The 17,498-nt window shown below is 39.7% G+C and overlaps 1 protein-coding gene across 1 annotated transcript in view; it reads left to right on the forward strand.

The window, feature by feature from the left end:
- Nucleotides 1-15,717, forward strand: part of SI (sucrase-isomaltase) — a 53,531-nt gene extending 37,814 nt beyond the window's left edge. Inside the window, exons 34-47 of the mRNA XM_069792804.1 lie at nt 20-154; nt 668-752; nt 1,677-1,815; nt 5,151-5,284; nt 5,727-5,761; nt 5,853-5,969; nt 7,205-7,353; nt 8,338-8,422; nt 8,518-8,574; nt 9,214-9,338; nt 9,624-9,712; nt 11,201-11,250; nt 13,361-13,531; nt 14,784-15,717. Coding sequence (XP_069648905.1) covers nt 20-154; nt 668-752; nt 1,677-1,815; nt 5,151-5,284; nt 5,727-5,761; nt 5,853-5,969; nt 7,205-7,353; nt 8,338-8,422; nt 8,518-8,574; nt 9,214-9,338; nt 9,624-9,712; nt 11,201-11,250; nt 13,361-13,531; nt 14,784-14,846 — 1,434 coding nt within the window. The 3' untranslated portion in view covers nt 14,847-15,717. The remainder of the gene's footprint in view (nt 1-19; nt 155-667; nt 753-1,676; nt 1,816-5,150; nt 5,285-5,726; nt 5,762-5,852; nt 5,970-7,204; nt 7,354-8,337; nt 8,423-8,517; nt 8,575-9,213; nt 9,339-9,623; nt 9,713-11,200; nt 11,251-13,360; nt 13,532-14,783) is intronic.
- The last annotated feature ends 1,781 nt before the right edge of the window (nt 15,718-17,498 follow it).

Consider the following 17,498-nt stretch of genomic DNA (forward strand, 5'->3'; position numbering starts at 1 on the left):
TTTCCTGCTATTTGTATAGATCTATGGAGCACATGCTGCTTTCCCAGACTTCTTCCGCAATTCCACAGTGGGGTGGTGGAAGAGAGAAATCCTGGAGTTCTACAACAATCCCACCAACGCCTCGAGAAGCATCAAGTTTGATGGCCTGTGGATTGTAAGTGTAGAATGCATTCGATTTCTGTTTTTTTTTTTTTCCTCTGCCAGACACAAGCAGAGGGGGCCACATTTCACAGTATATGTACTGCTGTTGAAGCTCAGAGGGTATCTGGCATTACATTGCCATTAAGTAAAATAAAAAACATAGGCGGGAGGGAAAGCAAGCAGAGCACTGGGCAGAACCTGAGCCCCAGCCAAAGGCACCACTTTGGCTCTAGGTTCTACGCTTGCACTGCCTCGGTATATCGTGACTTTCTTCCTCCACTGCGATACTATTTGCAAAGGAGAAACAGAGCCCAGACTCACCGTTCTTCCCTCGAAACGCTTTGTGGCTCCCCATCCCTGCAGCGTGCCGCATGTGAATGTGTCAAGAAAACATGGAACGGCAGACGGAGACTGCAGCTGCAAGGGCTCCTGAGGACTGCTACAAGGCTGCTTGTTTGTACTTTAGAATTTAGTGTGGTTTGTAGGTTTGAAGCAAATATAATCAGTTTTTGCTCTATGTTTTTAGGACATGAATGAACCAGCAGCTTTTCTGAATGGTGCCATTGGCGGTTGCAGAAATGACCTCCTAAATATGCCACCATATATACCTTGTAAGTCTGACCACTCCTTAAAACAGTTTTAGATCATTCTGGTTACTACATAATTTCTTATATGGTATATGTGGCATAAATGCCTAAAGTTAGGTATATAAAACCACAACTCCTAACTGAAAGTGGCCCTTTTTTTCTGAGATTATGGGCACACTTCAACCCCATCTATTTCCATGGGAGCAGTAACTGCGTGGCATTTTTTAAAAATAGAGTTATTTCCAACTACTTCCTTGCATATGGATTTTGATACCTATTTTATATCTAGGTGCTTTGCTTTAGGCATGGTAGAGAAAGTAGTTCTCTGTTTTGCAGTTTTCTCAGATGAATACTGCAATTAATTAAAAATTTAGAAAATATCCTTCTGTCTCCTCTCATTACCATTTGTCTATACAGTCAAATACTTGAAATACTTAGCTTTCTTAGCTTGGCTTTACTTAAGTACTGCTGTAAAGTGGTACTAATTAGTAATTATTTATTAATGGTTTATTAGCATACTCCTGTTGCTTACTGTTGACTTCAGTTATTATGAAGAGTTTCTCAGGAATTCTCAGGAGTTAATATTCAGACACAGACCATACTCCCCACCACACCCTTTTTTCTGTTTATGTGGATGATAGGACAGTGTTTACAAAGATTTGCAATATCTGTTGAATTTGGATATACTCTGTTTACTCTGAGCCTCTTTAGTAAGAGCATCTGAAACTAAGCTATTAAAACACTTACAGACCCAGATGCCTACATGTGAATATTAGAAATATTCCATTTTGGAAATGCTATCTATATAATTATGAATAAATAAATGACAGTATACATGCCTAAAAGAGACTGAACACCTAAGACATTATGAAAATTAAGAAAAAGAAATCAAATCATTACTGAATGTTCATTATTCAAAAAGAAATATTTTTGTTCCCTTTCCATCAGATTTGGGATACCGGTCAGATGGATTAACTGTCAAAACTCTGTGCATGGAAGGTCAGCAATATCTTCCAGACAGTACCCCAGTTAGACACTACGATGTCCACAGTCTTTATGGATGGTCACAAACAAAACCTACCCTGGAGTAAGTGAAGTTTGAACACTTTCTTGTTGTCTACAAAATATGTTACAAAGGAATGTTCTGTGTCTACATTCTTATGGCCAAAACTTTCATCAGTTTATTTAACATTCCTGAGAAATCTTTCTTCTCATTCTAATACCTTCAATTCTTCAGTTCAGCTAGAAGTGGAGTTTGATGTTCAAAAGTTTGAGCAGCAGCGCTATAGCTCTTGCAGTTGGTATTATTTCAGGCACGTTACTGCTCAGTTAGCGCAGTGATCTCGCCCGTGCAGCAAGCCGGCTGGAATGAACCTGAGCTGCTGGAAAGGATGTGCAGGAGAAGGTGAGGTGGGACTGCGCAGGTCTGAGCTGAAGCTGTGCTTCCACGGTTTCACTGCAATAAATACCGCCTGCAACTGGAGCCAGCTACGAGAGAAAAAACACACCCGCTCATGCATGTCCACGCCTGCGGCTGCATCACTTACTGTCTCAGGACAAGCAGGCAAAGTCTTTATTTTGAGTTTAGCAGCTTTGAAATCACTGACCCTGAGTAGATGCAATTTTCAAGGTACGTTTTAAAGACACTTTACCCAAGCCTGGTACTAAAGGAACTTACTGCTCACCTAGCTGGGGGGCAATTCTTGGTATACCAGTTCTGAGGACTTCATCCATATAAATGTTATGTTGTACAAGCTTAATTGCTGACCTGAATTATGAAATAAGACGGCACTAACAGTAATTAATGTGCTGCTCTGTCTATATTTGAGTCCGTAACAAAGACAGTGCTATTTCTGATACAGTTTAATTTGGATGCAATTACTCACCACCGAGCATTTCCTTGTCCCAACACATTCAGACACAACATGTTGCCTTTCCAGCAGAGGTTTCTATTATGAGACAGCCACCAAGGCCATCGCGGGGCGATGCTCTGCATTGTAAACGGGAGCAGTCAATCCAAAGATACCGCTCGGGTATTCATTCACAAGGCAGAACAGAGAACAGGTCTGAACATTTTGATCCGCTGTTGGGAACAGTAATTACTCAGTGATAGCCTCACATAATTACTGTAATTAAAATATAAAATACTTTTTGTTTCTAGGTTTTGCTAGGATAGCCTGGTTTACTCCAGGGTCGATATTGGTTTTGCCATAGACTATACATCCAGTGAGGGAAAATGAATACCGTTTTTTAACAATGTTAATTTAAGAAGGGCTCAATTATGTCCTCTATTTAAAACAAATGGAGTAGTAGCGAAAAGGGGAAACAGTGACTTTTAAAATGCAAACTGTGTGCATAAAGCTTTACTTTTAAGAATTTATTTTCTCAGTTCCAAGGCAAACATCGTTATCTGTTCCTTTCCGAATAGCACCCCAGCCTGCTTTAGATAACGTCTGATCTAATGATAATATATCTGTGCTGTTCCATTTCCAATTCAATAAGTAAGCAAGGAACAGTGTTTCTTTATAGGTCTTAACGACCTTAAAGCCCTTGGTAACTTTGATATTACCATAAAAAAAGAAAATATCAAGGCTGCTTGAATTTTTGACTGAGTGGATGTTATATTAGGCAGCGTGCCATCGCAGCGCTGCCAGTCAAGGCAGGAGTGAAATTGCTGACAGGACAGGAAGGAATGTCCGATACCTCTGCTGTCAGCCAAATCACATGTGATTTGGGCATTGTAAGTAGACGACAATTCAACACTGAGAGGAATAGTACCATTGTTTCTGTGTATTAAGTATGAGCTGAAATGTAGTGAAATCTTTCCGTTTCAAGAGGTACCGTAACAGAAATGACTACGATAAATTACACAGCTTATACAGATATTGTCACACTTGAAATTTACAGAAAAATGTGAGTATAGGAAAAAAAAAGCATATATGTACATACATATATACATCTCAGCTCCCACTTCATTCTTTGGTACTAACTGAAGGATTACTTGTGCAACTGAAGACAAGTTGTAATAATAAGTTATTCTAGTAGTAAACCATCTAAACAGGAAGATCGTATGCACGCAAAACTCACAAAAGCCTGTAACTTAAAAGTGAACAGCAATTTTTTATATAACGATGTAATTTTGGTTCTCCATCGGTTAGACACAGAGAGCTTCTGGGCATTGGTTTAATGCTATTGTTTCATAATGAGGCTTTTGCATAGACTTGAGAAGTAGAGAATGTGAACAGAGTAACCCTTTGGAGGTAAGTTTGGGCTTTGGGACATGAGTAATCGCTTTTCATGGATGCAGCTTTGGCTCAGTCCTGGAGCAGAGAGCTGGCACCTCAAGTCGGCAAAACACTTGGGCCGCACTCATCCTTGAGCAGTTCTACATGCACCATTCACTTTCCTTACATCTGAAATTTTAGCTGCAATTTCCAAAGCATTGTTGAAGTAGAGGAAACCAAGCAGAGGCTGAAAATGTTTGGTAGTATGTTACAAAGAAAGAAAAGATACTAGAAAACTTACTGTTTGTCTTGGAAGAAATAATTACAGCACATTAGTCTAGTGTAATTACTACGATAATTTAAGTGACTTGTGTATTTTTGCTGTAATTATAGTGTCACTAAAGCTGCAAATCCCGTAGAAAAATAAATAAATAGTGCCTTATTGAAGCAGCTGTTTAGGCAATTATTGTGGAGCTAGCACTGGAGAGCCGTGCGATTTAATCAGTGTAGCTTTCTAACTAGTATTGTGGTTTAGTATTTTGCTGTAAATATTCACAGTACGTGTGCATGACTGCAAAGGAATTCTTCTGAGAAAGTGGAGCAGTGGAGCAGTAATGCGTCCGTGCCAGTCACATGGCACAGACCAACAGCATATGCTGCAAAGGTGCTCGTATCCTTGGCGGTGCAACTAGGAAGCATAAATTCCCCTGAACTCAGCAATTTTTTAAATTTTTTTTTCCACTAAATCTTACTGGGTTGCCTTTGCAAGTAGTTTGTGGCAATAGCCAAGGCTTTATTTAAGAAAATGATTTTTTTTCTTTACTTCTAGAAAGCAATGATGTGCCCTGGAACACATCATGGAGCCTGTACAAAATGTGCAAGTTGGGCTACGTTTGTATTTTCCCATACAGTAATTAGCCTGAGCTGGAAATCTGTATTTTAGCACCTCCTTGATGGCAGTTGTCTTTCCAGCTACAGGTCGGCTGACACTGCCAAGTTTCTGTGTATGTGTGAATCACAGTGAATTGCCGTAAAAAGCACATCTGGATTGGATGTACGCATATTCATGCATACAACAATGCTGCCCTTCGCTATGAAAATATAAACCCTTATGTTTACTTTCAGAGGATATTATGTGATAAATTCTTATGTACTATTTCTCGTGTAATTTGTTTTTTTTGTCTATTTTCAACGTCAGCGGTTTGCAGAGTGCCACCAAGGAGCGTGGGATTGTTATCACCCGTTCCACATATCCCAGTAGTGGAAGATGGGCAGGACACTGGCTCGGTGATAACACTGCAGCTTGGGATCAGCTAGCTAAATCTGTTATTGGTATGTAGAAGGAAAAGGATCTGTATTCAATTTACTGTGGGCAGTTATTGCTTTTCCTTCATCTACTTGCTTTTCATATTCATGTGGTTTTAGCTGAAATGAGCACTTTAGTTCAGGAACCAGAATTCGTGGTCAATTCCATTTTTACTTCATCTTCTTTGTGTCTGCGTCAGGTGCTGGGAGCTCTTTTATTCCCTTGGGAGCAGCCCCCTTCATGCCCTGTGTCCTGCCACTCATTTCTTTGTTTGCTCCTTACCAACTAGCTCCCATCTCTTTCTGTAGCAGAAAAACATGACATATTAGAGAAATCGTGGGGGTTTGTGTCTGTTTTTTTTTTCTTCTCATTCAGCATTACAGTATGTATTATCTGTGTAACCATTAGCATACCAAAGTGTGTGTGTGGGAAAAACAGCTGGTAACGTTGAATTGTTTTTCCTTTCAGGTATGATGGAGTTCAGTCTCTTTGGAATATCTTATGTGAGCTAATGACTTATTACCTTACATTTAATTATCTTGATGCTGTACATGATTTTCTAGTATTCCAATCAGATCATTTTAAAAATTTCAGACAGGAGCCGATATCTGTGGCTTCTTCAAAGACTCCGAGTATGAGCTGTGTCTTCGCTGGATGCAGCTGGGAGCATTTTACCCATATTCGAGGAATCACAATCAGAAAGGAACAAGGGTGAGTCACAATTTTTTAACAGGGCCTTTGCAACACACATGCAGAGACCAGCCAGAACATCACACAAGCTGGCCGGCCTCAAAAAAAAGTACATTCCAAGCAAAACGGACAAGAAAAGAACACGTTTGGCTCTTTATCAAATAAAAATTGTCTTTGTTTATACACTAGGTCTGCTGTAAGCCTCCCCCTCCCCTGGGAGGTTTTATGCCCACAGAAGGGCTGCTCTGGGATTTGGAGCACTTGAAGGAAGCATGCCCTCAGTTTGCTTTGACAGAGTCAAACTCCTACATATTTTTCCCTGTGTGCTATTTTTATTTAAATGCATTACACTGGCAAGACTGAAATAGAGCGCTTTTATGGCAAACGCACTTAAAGGAGCAAAACTGACCTTGGTGCTCTCAGCCCTAATTGTCCATAATTATACAACAAACGAGCAAATGGAACAGTGTAATAAGATTCTGGAGCAAGACTCGGCAATTTCCGTACTTTGCACATTTGCCACCATCAGATATTGTATTTCTTTTAAGAGTAAAGGAAATAATAATTGCCTAAATGTAGGTCTGTGCTGGCTAAGGACTATATTGTAGAAAGCTGTAAAACAAGATAACTGGAAAAATAAAAAAAAATGGAAACAGCACTTCTATTCCAGTTAAAGCTTCAGGTCCAGCAGAGTAGAGCTATTTATACGGCATATATCTAATGGATTAAAGTCTCCTTTTCAAAAACTGTGTGCTTTATCTTGCAGCGGCACACCTTTCGATAGGACTTTTAAAGCCTTTAAAAATGCAGATTCAGGGTTATCATGTTGCTTCCAGTCTCACCCAATTTGCCAAGGTATTGTTCAATACATTTAATAAAGATTGGAAGTGCTCCCTGACATCAGTCATTAGTGCTTCAGTCTCTTCTTGCAAGTCCCGAGTGCTGCCCTGCAGAAAAGAGGGATAATAAATTATGTACATTGGGATGTGTCATGCCTTCAGGACACTTTGCATCAAACATTTTTTAGAGTACTCCTCCCCAGGTTTTTCTCACCTTCCCTCTTTGTAGTTCCCCTCTCAGGGCTGACAGTGTCAGTTTTTAGTGTCACTTCTTACTCCTTAATTGAAGAATAAATAAATGAAGGTGTTCTAGTTCAGAGGAACTCCTTGGCTTTGTCCTGCTATGTTGATTTTTCTTTTTAAGCTTTTCTGAAGAAAACAATCCAGCTTGACTAACAATGACCTGTTCTCTTTCAGAGGCAAGATCCTGTTTCCTGGAACTCAACATTTGAGGAGATTTCCAGGAACGTGCTGAATATAAGATACACCCTGTTACCCTATCTCTACACATTAATGTATGATGCCCATGCCCATGGCAGCACTGTGATCCGCCCCATGCTCCATGAGTAAGTGCGACTCCTTTGCTCTACTTACCAGGAATTTCCACTGAAACTTCTGTCGTTACGACCCTCCTAACAACAGAGTTTTCTCTTAGTTACAGCATTTTTTATTTAAGAAAAAAAAAGCATGAGATTGAGAATATGAGCTTTCAATATCAAGTCTCACTTGAACAGCACTTGTCCATTTTTCATTATGCAAAATCGAACATTTTCTTCTCTAGGATTAATATTTAAATTTTAAAGCTCACCTTTAACCTTTTTAGAGGCAAGGAAAAAAATGCTGGGCATATATAGAATGAAAAAAACAAATGTTGCAAAAAAAGCTGGACAAAGACTTTAAGCAAAAAAGAGGGAATTCTGCCACAAATCATGAGAGTTTTGCAGGGGAAAATGGTGCTTTTTTGTGCATGTTCAATCTAAAATAGCAGGTTTTTAAAAAAAAAGTTTAATTAAACACATAAAGCCGCCTTTGTTCCTTGTCAGGCGGGGCAGTACCTGCAAAACCTTTAACTTCTGCTGTGGAGTTAGATGTGGTCTAGTATCTACGTGCATGTCTTGGCTGAGGAACACTGAGTTATTTGCATGTAATGACTTGCTTTTTTTCAAAGCAACTGTCTAAGAAAAAAGTGGCACAAATTAGAAAGTGGTTCCCAGTCTGTCTAGTACCTAATCTTATTTTTGCTAATACTGGCCAAGCACAACAGACCTTCTGAGTGTTGTGATCTAAATATACTGAAAAGCAAATGCAAAGAAATGGCAAAAAAAGAAAGCTAAGTAGTAGCTCTAATAACCCTAATGAGTTTCACATTCGGATCTTTATGTATCCTGGCAAGCATTAATTGACCTATGAATTATTAATACTAGAATAAAGATGAGGAAATAGTAGATACTAAGAACAGTAGAATCAATTACTGACCAAAATGTCTTAAGGAAGAACACTTTGGAAAAGTTCAGCACCCAATGTCTAATCCTTATTCTGTTACCTTGCAGGTTTGTGGAAGACAGAACAACCTGGGAAATATATGAGCAGTTTCTCTGGGGACCTGCACTACTCATCAGCCCTGTGATGCAACAGGTACGTTTTTAAGCACTTAGGAAAATATTAAAGTCATTATAGCTAAACTTCACTTTTTGATTTAAGGTACCTAAAACATGTATGTTTAATTCCAGAATGCTGTAACAGTGCATGCTTACTTACCCAATGCCCGCTGGTATGATTACTACACAGTAAGTCATTTTAAAAATTGTATTTCACATGTCTTCTTCACGGTGCTGTTCAGACAGCATCAGGGCGTGCTGAGGTATGAACCTTCTCTCTCCCTTTTACAACCTGCATTCAGTATCAGTTCTTAGCAATATAACATCTACTTGGCTGGTAGAAAAATCCTTGATTCCTGTATAATAATAACACAGCCATAGTTAGGATAAATTAAAAGGTGAAATAATACCTTTAATTTTAAGTCCTTCTGTTGACTTTTTTAACCCCCAAATGATATACATTTGTAAGGAATGTCCTTGTAAGGAATGCTGGAATGGAGAAAGACAAAACAGGTTTAGCCACATCATCTTTCACAGAAAATAAGAACAGATTTGGTAATAGGAAGAGCAGGCATCAAAAATCACTTCATTAATCACAAGTTTGTATTTCACCTGACTGGCCCCTTTGGTTCAGCTGCTGTCACCTATGGTCAAGCCAGTCTTTTATGGATCCAGAATTTCAGAGTTTCTCTTAAAAGCACAAGGTAGTTACTCCAGCAGTAACAACTAGTAATTAATCTGTCTAGCAAAAAATTATCATTTCGCTCTAAACAATCCCTGTAAAGTGAGAGCAGTTCAGTAGAAAACTTTTTATTTTTTTGTACATAGGATGAAGATATTGGCTTTAGGGGACAATTCAAACTTTTACCAGCTCCTTTGGAACGTATCAACCTGCATATCCGAGGCGGATACATCCTCGCTTGGCAAAGACCTGCTAATACAACTTCTTACAGGTAAGATGAACTGAAAATTTAAAATTTAGTTTTGCACAATTACATATGAATACTACCAGGCCTCAGAGAAACTACATGTATGATAGCATGGGAGCTTTATGGCTGTTTTTTCTTTTTGGTTTCCTCCTAATGGTCTCTTTTAAGTTTAATAGTCTGGGCTTAGGAAGATGAGTATGGGAGATCAACTGAGTGGCATGCAATATTTCTTTAAAATTTCTAACATTTGATACATATGAAATGTGATTAGCTGAGGAAATTGAGGAAAAATTATTGTGTTTTCCATAGCCGAAAAAACCCCATGGGACTCACTGTCGCGTTGAATGACACTCTGTTTGCAGACGGACAGCTTTATTGGGATGACGGGGTTCGCATTGGTATGTATGGTGCTCCTTGCCTTCATCAAACCCTTTTTTTGCTGTGAGGATGGTCGAACACTGCAACAAGTTGCCCAGAGAGGCTGTGGAGCCTCCACCCTTGGAGATATTCAAAGCCCAAATTAAACCAGACAAAACAAAACCCAAGGATATGAACTGGGGAGAGATGAAACAAATTACAGCAGTCCTTGGAAAGCAAATAATGCTCAGTAGCTGACTTATGTCTTTTTTGTCTGCAGTTTTTAACAGTAATGCAGTTGTCAAAGTGGCAACTCCGTGCTGTAAGAAACTGCATCGTTTAGCCATGGCTTTGGAAAAGAAGTGCTGGTGGTTGCTTCTGCCTTAGAAGTCCTCAGTGCGGCGAGGGGTGTTCGAGGAGGAGCTTTAGGAGCAGATGGAAATGATGGACTCCGGCCAAAGCAATCACATTTCTGGAGGGCATATCTGAACATGCCTTCAGAGAAAAAAATGAATTTCAACCTTCAGATTTAGCATTATAGTAAAATGATTCTTCCTGATTTAAACCGCATAATGCTATGTTTTATAGAGTTAATATGTTGTATAAATGAAATTGTGCCCTGGACAAAAGGCAACACAGATAACAAAGATTTGTCCTCAAACCTATGGGAACCATAACCATGGATTATGTGGGAAGCTTTAACTAATTTCCTCAACATTACTAAATTTAAATCATCTTCAGATAAGAGATACTTAAATGTCATTGATCCTTTCCATCCAGAGTGTATTACCCTTGTAATAACAATAAGCTATCACCCGACATTACTGCAAGTAATGCAGAAAATGGTGTTATTTTGCATAACGATGTGTAGGGAAGTTTGCAGGATGCTGTTAGTGTATTTTGAGGTGCTTCACGTACATACACCACTGCCTGCTAACACTGGAATTCAGAAACGATGGCTATGTCTATGGAAGTCTGATGATAAATGAAATTAGCATAGAGTACAAGGTGTATCTCACCAGGATGTCTGTGATCTGTTCTCAGTAGTGTAGAAAGGCAAGAACCTACAATGCCCATGATTATCAGCGCTACTTGGAGTGCATTTAGTGCTGAATAATAGAATTGATAAAATATACAACAACGATTTCTATCACGGTCACGTGTACTTGAACAGTGAATAGAGGTGGATGTGGGAAACGACTCCCATGTCTTCTTGAGTGGGAAACATTTGTCTCTTGCTGGTCTTAACACCCTTGATCTTCCTAACACTGTTTGTTTGCCTTTTGTATCTCACCTCTAAAATGTTTTTATTTCGTCCTCATTTAAATAGCACACAGTCCTATAATGAAAGTATTTTCCATCTAAAAGCATATTTCTTGGGGAAGTACAGAAATTTTCTTTAGTTACGTATAGATAGACGTAGCATATATTTGTGTATAGTATATGGACACAGTTTTTTAACTGAAATTTTGGTGTGTTAAATAAGGTGAATAGCAAATACATTTTATTTTATTCCTTCTTTTTAACAGATGCATATGAAGACGGTGTGTATCTGCTAACATCATTTACTGCTAACCAGGTAAATAACGTTAGCTTACATTTTTTGAATAATCACTTTATGTGATTATTATTATTATTATATTTTAACTATAGGTATTTTAATTTGGGACTTCATAATGTCTAGATATCCCACCCTCACATTAAGTTGTGCTCATGATCTAATAGACTACAAGTAATATGATTAAACTGTCAAGAACAAATTTAAGAATGATTCTGAAGTTATCAATTATAGTGTATTGTTAAATAGGATGTACATTTATGGCACTGTAATTTCTGATATAATTCTGAAAGTACAAGTTTATTTCATGTTTTCTAAAAAGTGAAAGCACATAGCAAAGCAGAACATCTGGAGCAGGTAGATGGGTCAGAACAGTCATGCCAGGAAAAGTAGCCCTTGCCGGTGAGAAGGGAGATGGAGGCTGCAAACAGGAAGCTTTAAGGACAAAAGGCTTTGACCCTGGCTTAGAGCTACAGAGAAATACCTCTGTCCAGCAAAGAACTTGGGTTTCTTCTCAAGAATGGGCATCTAAAACTGCTCCTAATCCATTTTGCAAGTTCAGGGTCCTCCTTGCTGTTATCTGTCTTGTTGTTCAAGCTATGTTGCTGCTCCAAAGCATCTTTTATTAGTGTACTTGCCCACAATTCACCTTAGAATGTATTTATTGTGTGCAATCTTAGTTCTGGACGGAAACAGCAGAATACACAGTCATTCGCAACCACAAAATAAATCACTAAAATGGCAATGAGGGGGGAACAGGACCTGCCCCATTCACGAGTCCTACTCATGCCCTCCCATCGATGACAGACCAGATGTGTTTGTGCTTATGAGTCGTAAACCCGAGTCCCAGTTCTCCAGGCATCCTAGGATGTGTGCATTGACCCCCATTCTATAGAAACATCTCAGCATCCCGTAGGAGACAGTGCGTTTTGCTGCTGTGGCCATACCACTTTGCAAGAGCAGCCTGATGGGAGAGCCGAAAAAGCGGCTGAGTCCCAGCCACAGCTTTGCGCAGCGGCTCGTGTGGAGTCACTGCCTCGGCTCAGGGTTGCTTTTTCTCTTTGTTCTTCAACACAGAAAATCTGGCATGCATTCCTGGGTAACGAAGTCAATCAACAGGAGTGTTTAAGTACTGGCATTTCTAGGATGTTGGGTTTCAATTTTTATCATAACCGGTTGAATATCTGGAATTAAATTAGACTGCAATTATATGGATTTTTGGTTTAAAAGAAATGCTTTTTCTATTGTAATAGAAAACACACTTTGTTATTTCATTAGTTTTCCAGGGTGCCAGAATGTCTTCTATTTTTATCCACACTATTCTTTCTTCTCATTTAATTCTGTCTTTGTCAAAAAATTGGATGTTAATTGCTAAGGAAGAGAAGTTTGGTTTGCTAATATTCTGTATTTCCAGTTGCAAGGACATTATAAAATGAATGCACCTTTTCCTGCTCTTACAAAAAGTTGGTTATCAACCAACAGCGAAAAATACTCACACTATAAGTAATGCCTAAGCACTAAATATGCAGAATCGTATCATAGCACTTTTTTTCACTTGGGCTGTGAAGCAGCAGGCACCATCTTTGGGCTACTTAACATGGCATTTGCTCTCTGGAGACCTACTGGAGCTGGGTACAGCCTAAAGAAACCGTGTGCCCATAATCTGCTTAAAAATCACAGCAGCTGGAAATGAGAGGGAACCTGTGAGCGCTGAGGGAGATGATGGGGGTGGAAGAGCTGTTCTGGGAGGGCGTAACACAGGGAGAGCAGAGCCTGGACCAGGCCTCGTAGAAGCTAGCAGATGAGGCTGTGACAGTGAAGGAGGGGTTTGTCCATGCAGCACTTGCAGCTCATGTCAGGGGTTTAAGAGCATCTCGTCGCTTCGCTCCTCACATCTATCAGCCGAGCAGCAATTAAAGACGCAGCAGAGCCCAGGATCTAGCCAGATTAACAATGTGGAGAAAACCGAAGCCTTCAACATTTGGAAAATAAATAACAACATACAGGTATTTAAGAACAACAACAACAAAAAATTAAATAGGAAGAGAGGAAAGCAAGTGAAAAGCTCAAGTGGACTTGTACCAGTCTAATGACAATCTCTGATGATAGGGTTTTTTCCTTTTCCTTTCAGAATGTTTTAGATATCACAGTTTTGCATCATGGTTACACTGATCCAAACAACTTAATGTTTACTGAAATTAAAGTCCTGGGGGTGCCCACCAACGTTAGGCAGGTGACCGTATTGCAGAACGGCGCGACAATCGCATCCTCTCACACCACGGACTACAATAACGCCAAGAAGGTGAGATGCCATTGGCAGGGTAATGTCACCTTCACAACTGCATATGTGCTCTTAAACTGTTGGAGATTCAGCTCTCAGCTGTAATAATACCATATTTAAAATATATTTCAGCAAGATACATAAGCTACCATCAGGTAATAACTCTATAATACACTGTTTAATATATAGTAAATATTGTGCAGTAAGTGTGGTAAAGGTTTTAAGCATAGAAATTACTGTTGAGGAACGCAAACTGCTTCCGACAGTGGAAAAGTGGTGGACTTTGGTTTGTGCTTGGTTTCCACTCTTCTTAATAGCTTACTTGCAACCTGTGAGATTTGAAGGAAGGAAAAGCAACTACAAGTATTTTCATAGTCTCTACATGACCCTGTTGTTGTCAGTCTTGTCCGACAACATTTTCATTTCCCAGCCGTTTGCCTACCACCATTTCTTATTCTGTCACGTCAGATTTCGGCTGTAGGCATTGCAGCACAGGGTTCCTACATGTACAAGTCAAATTCCACTTCTTCTAAAGTTCTCGGCATACCTTCCGGCAACTTCAGAGCACTGAGGTTTCCATCTGCATGGGTCATGCCTGTGCAGGGCATTACCCCCTCCCGCCTGCCCCAGCAATAATTTGAAGCATTCCTAAAGGCAGCTGCACTAGATGTGTGTAACTGTAGAGCTGTTCGAGATTGCACTCCTATGGAGCACCTTTCAAATATGAACAGAACTGCTGAGGCATTCAGTCTTGCCAGTTTTCCGACAGAAAGAGACTGCCTCACCTCTTCTGTTACTAGGATCTTGCCACCCTTCCTTTGAAATTCAGTATTCTGTTAAGTCTTAGTTCTTTCTCTCTTTAATGGAAAGCCAGAACTATGTAAGTTTTGTACCTAACCAAAAAGACGAGTTAGAATTGTAAAAGAGAATGGAAGTGTTCCATTCTGCTGTTGACTTTCGGATGGAAAAAAAGGGAATTCATATGCACAGTTGAATTACAGTATGTTCCATGATTTGCTGCTTTTTAAAAATTCCTTCCTTTTTTTAAAAAATAACAGGAACCTCAGTTCTAAAAGGGCCTCTGAATGAAGGGAAGGGATCAGAGCCTCACGATCAGACTTGCCAAATCTATGCTGGTTAAACTATGTTTCTAGGAAGAGGAATAAATTCTTACAAGCTAAAATGAGAAGCCACTTTCTCTATTGAACACAGAAAAGCAGTGGATCTTCAGGACAGAGTTACTAATTGTTCGTTTTGTCTGTTTTATTCACAGCTCCTGACAATCACCAAGCTTCAGCTTGAATTGGGCAAAGACTACACCGTGCAATGGAGCTAAAATGCCTGCAAAGTAACATTGGCCACACCAATGGATCTTCTCATTGTTTTAAAACTATCTTTCAATTTTTCAATTTTCAAAGTGCCTCTTTGTCATCTTTGAATACTTTTAACTATAAAAACATACTAGTTACAGTCAGTTCATCTTAAGGTATTATGCGTATAAAGCAGTCACGTTTCAGTATTGTTCAAGGCTAACTACGATGTCTCCATGGGATGCAAAATCTGTATTTTAAACAGTACGGCACTTCAGTGTAACTTCATCTTTCAAAACTGAGAAATGAATGTATAACTCAGTGTCTTCTCAGAACTGAATTTCTGGCTGACTTCATGTGTGCCAAATTTTGTAAAAAAGATACTGTTGGTGTTGTTACCTGCATGGATTTGGGGCCATAATTCTGCCTATATTTAACTTTCATCTTCATTTTAATTATGCCTATGCAAGTTACTACTATGAGGTATTTAAGGCCAGATGAAGTAAATATTTTCCGATTACTGATTTAGCATGAAACGATGTTTCAAGTTGTTGATCTATAAAATACTAAGATACTTGCAAGTCATTTGAAGGGTTTTTTTGTATGATTTTTAGCCAGACATTTGTGTTCCCCAGTGTTTTCATCTGAAGTTGTAAAATTAGACCTGAAGTTTCAAGGTTAACTAATGAACGTTGGTCTCTGAGTGTTTATTTCACTGAAGGAAATGTTGTTGTATGTTTACTATAATAGTAATTCATGTTAAAGACTCTTTGTATCCCAAGAGTGCAGCATATGATCTAAACAGATTGGTAAACCATGTTTACAATTAAATTTGATGGGAATAAACTGCTGTCAGAGGTAGTAGTAATCTCTAGTGACTGTGCTTAAGATTCATTTAAAGGATTCCTCTCTGCTTTAAAATTCTGTGGTAAAAACAGCTAAGTAGCCAACATCTCAGAGGTGGATCAGTGTAATTATAGGGCTGAATGTATTGAAACTTCCCTGTAAAGAAATTGGCAATCCAGAGAAAATGATCATTGAGGACTGAAGTTACCATTTTGACAAATATTTTTGTCTGAAGGAACGAACCACACCGTTTCTCCAGAGCGAGCGATGACCAGCTGTGTAAGTAAGCAGACACCAGGACACGTCCCATCGCTGCGGAGGGGAGGTGCAGGTTACCGAGCCTTCCACCCATTCTCCCTCACGTTGCGCCCTACCACTTTGTACCCACCCGACCGACGTGTGAAACACCAGGTACAGCCAAAGGCTTCCAAGAGCTTATTTTTATTATTAGTTTTATTTGGGGCACCTCATTGCTCTGTTTTCTCAGCTTTGAGAGGCTGAGCATGTCAGCTGAACTACCTGTGTTTCGGCCACAGGGGAAGGCTTTTACTGAGTCCCCAAGATAATAATTCATGAGGAATCGCGGCTTCAAACACGCGTCAGCCACCTTAGGGAGATGCTCCCTGCTGTGTCTCTTCCATCCCGCATCCCCTCCCGCGGTTTGCACAAGCCCGTGCAGCCCAGCAGAGCCTGGCCCACAGCTCCCCTCCGAAATACCTGTGCAGCATCACTGTCCTTAGCTGGAGACCAAAGCAGCTACACGCTGAACTCGGGGGCATTTTTCTTTTTTGCAGGTCGATAGTAGCTCTTCATGCAGCGCTTCTCTTTGGGTCAGACACGAGCACGTGTTGTGAAACATCTCCTGCTGCAGCATGTCCCGTTAACGTCCATGGGCCGTGCTGAGTAGTGGGATAGTTTTCAACAGAATTAAGTGAGCGGCAGCAAACATACTACTTGTGTTGAGGACAGGATTTTTTGACTATAGCTCTCTGCGTAGTTTGAATTTCTAGCAGTTACTTAAAAAAATTACCCGTAAAACAGCATCATACCACCCGGAGGTTTGATGCAATCCTGCTGCCCATTGCACCAGAAAATTCTCACTGAAGGCACGGTATCTACCCTGAAAGCCATAAAGTTCTGTTTTCAATATCCTTTTTCTGAGCTTTATTGGCTGCTGTCCTGGGCATTCTTAAAAAACTAAATCCAAAGAACACAGTACCTGAGGAAAGTCATAAATTTGTTTGGTATATTAAAATTTTTGGCTAAATTTTCCTGTATTAAAATACCAGAGTTACATTATGAATAGCATACTGTTGTAAGTTAGCCCTGGTAGGCAGCTAAATAGTGTCAAAGACCCAACAGACTGCTGGAAATGAGGAGGGCGTATTGAAAACACCACCCCGCATCTGTCCTGGTCTGAAACTGGTACTGAGCGTGGCCAGAGGCAGGATACTGGGGGAGAGCAGCTCTTGGCACTGAGCCGGTACCCGTTCTGCATCTGCGTCACTGTTTGGGTGGGTGAACAAAAGGAAAGCTCAGTTCTCAGGGAGACGTCTTGCATTTTTAATTCCTTAACAAACTGGAAGTTTAACCTCGACCATTTTCAGCAGGGTTCTTCATGTCATATATAGAGCTGAAATCTGCCTCGGAGATAGACAGATAGATGTATATATAGAGAGAGAGAGTGTGTGTGTTTATACATAGGTATGTGTATATATATATATGAGCATTTTATATACATATATATACACACACTTAACTGTATATATGCATACACACATAGGTATACACACATTTATTTATCCATGATGTATATAGACCTAAACATAATA

This window comes from Haliaeetus albicilla, chromosome 9 (assembly GCF_947461875.1).
Source record: "Haliaeetus albicilla chromosome 9, bHalAlb1.1, whole genome shotgun sequence".
Lineage (NCBI taxonomy): Eukaryota > Metazoa > Chordata > Aves > Accipitriformes > Accipitridae > Haliaeetus > Haliaeetus albicilla.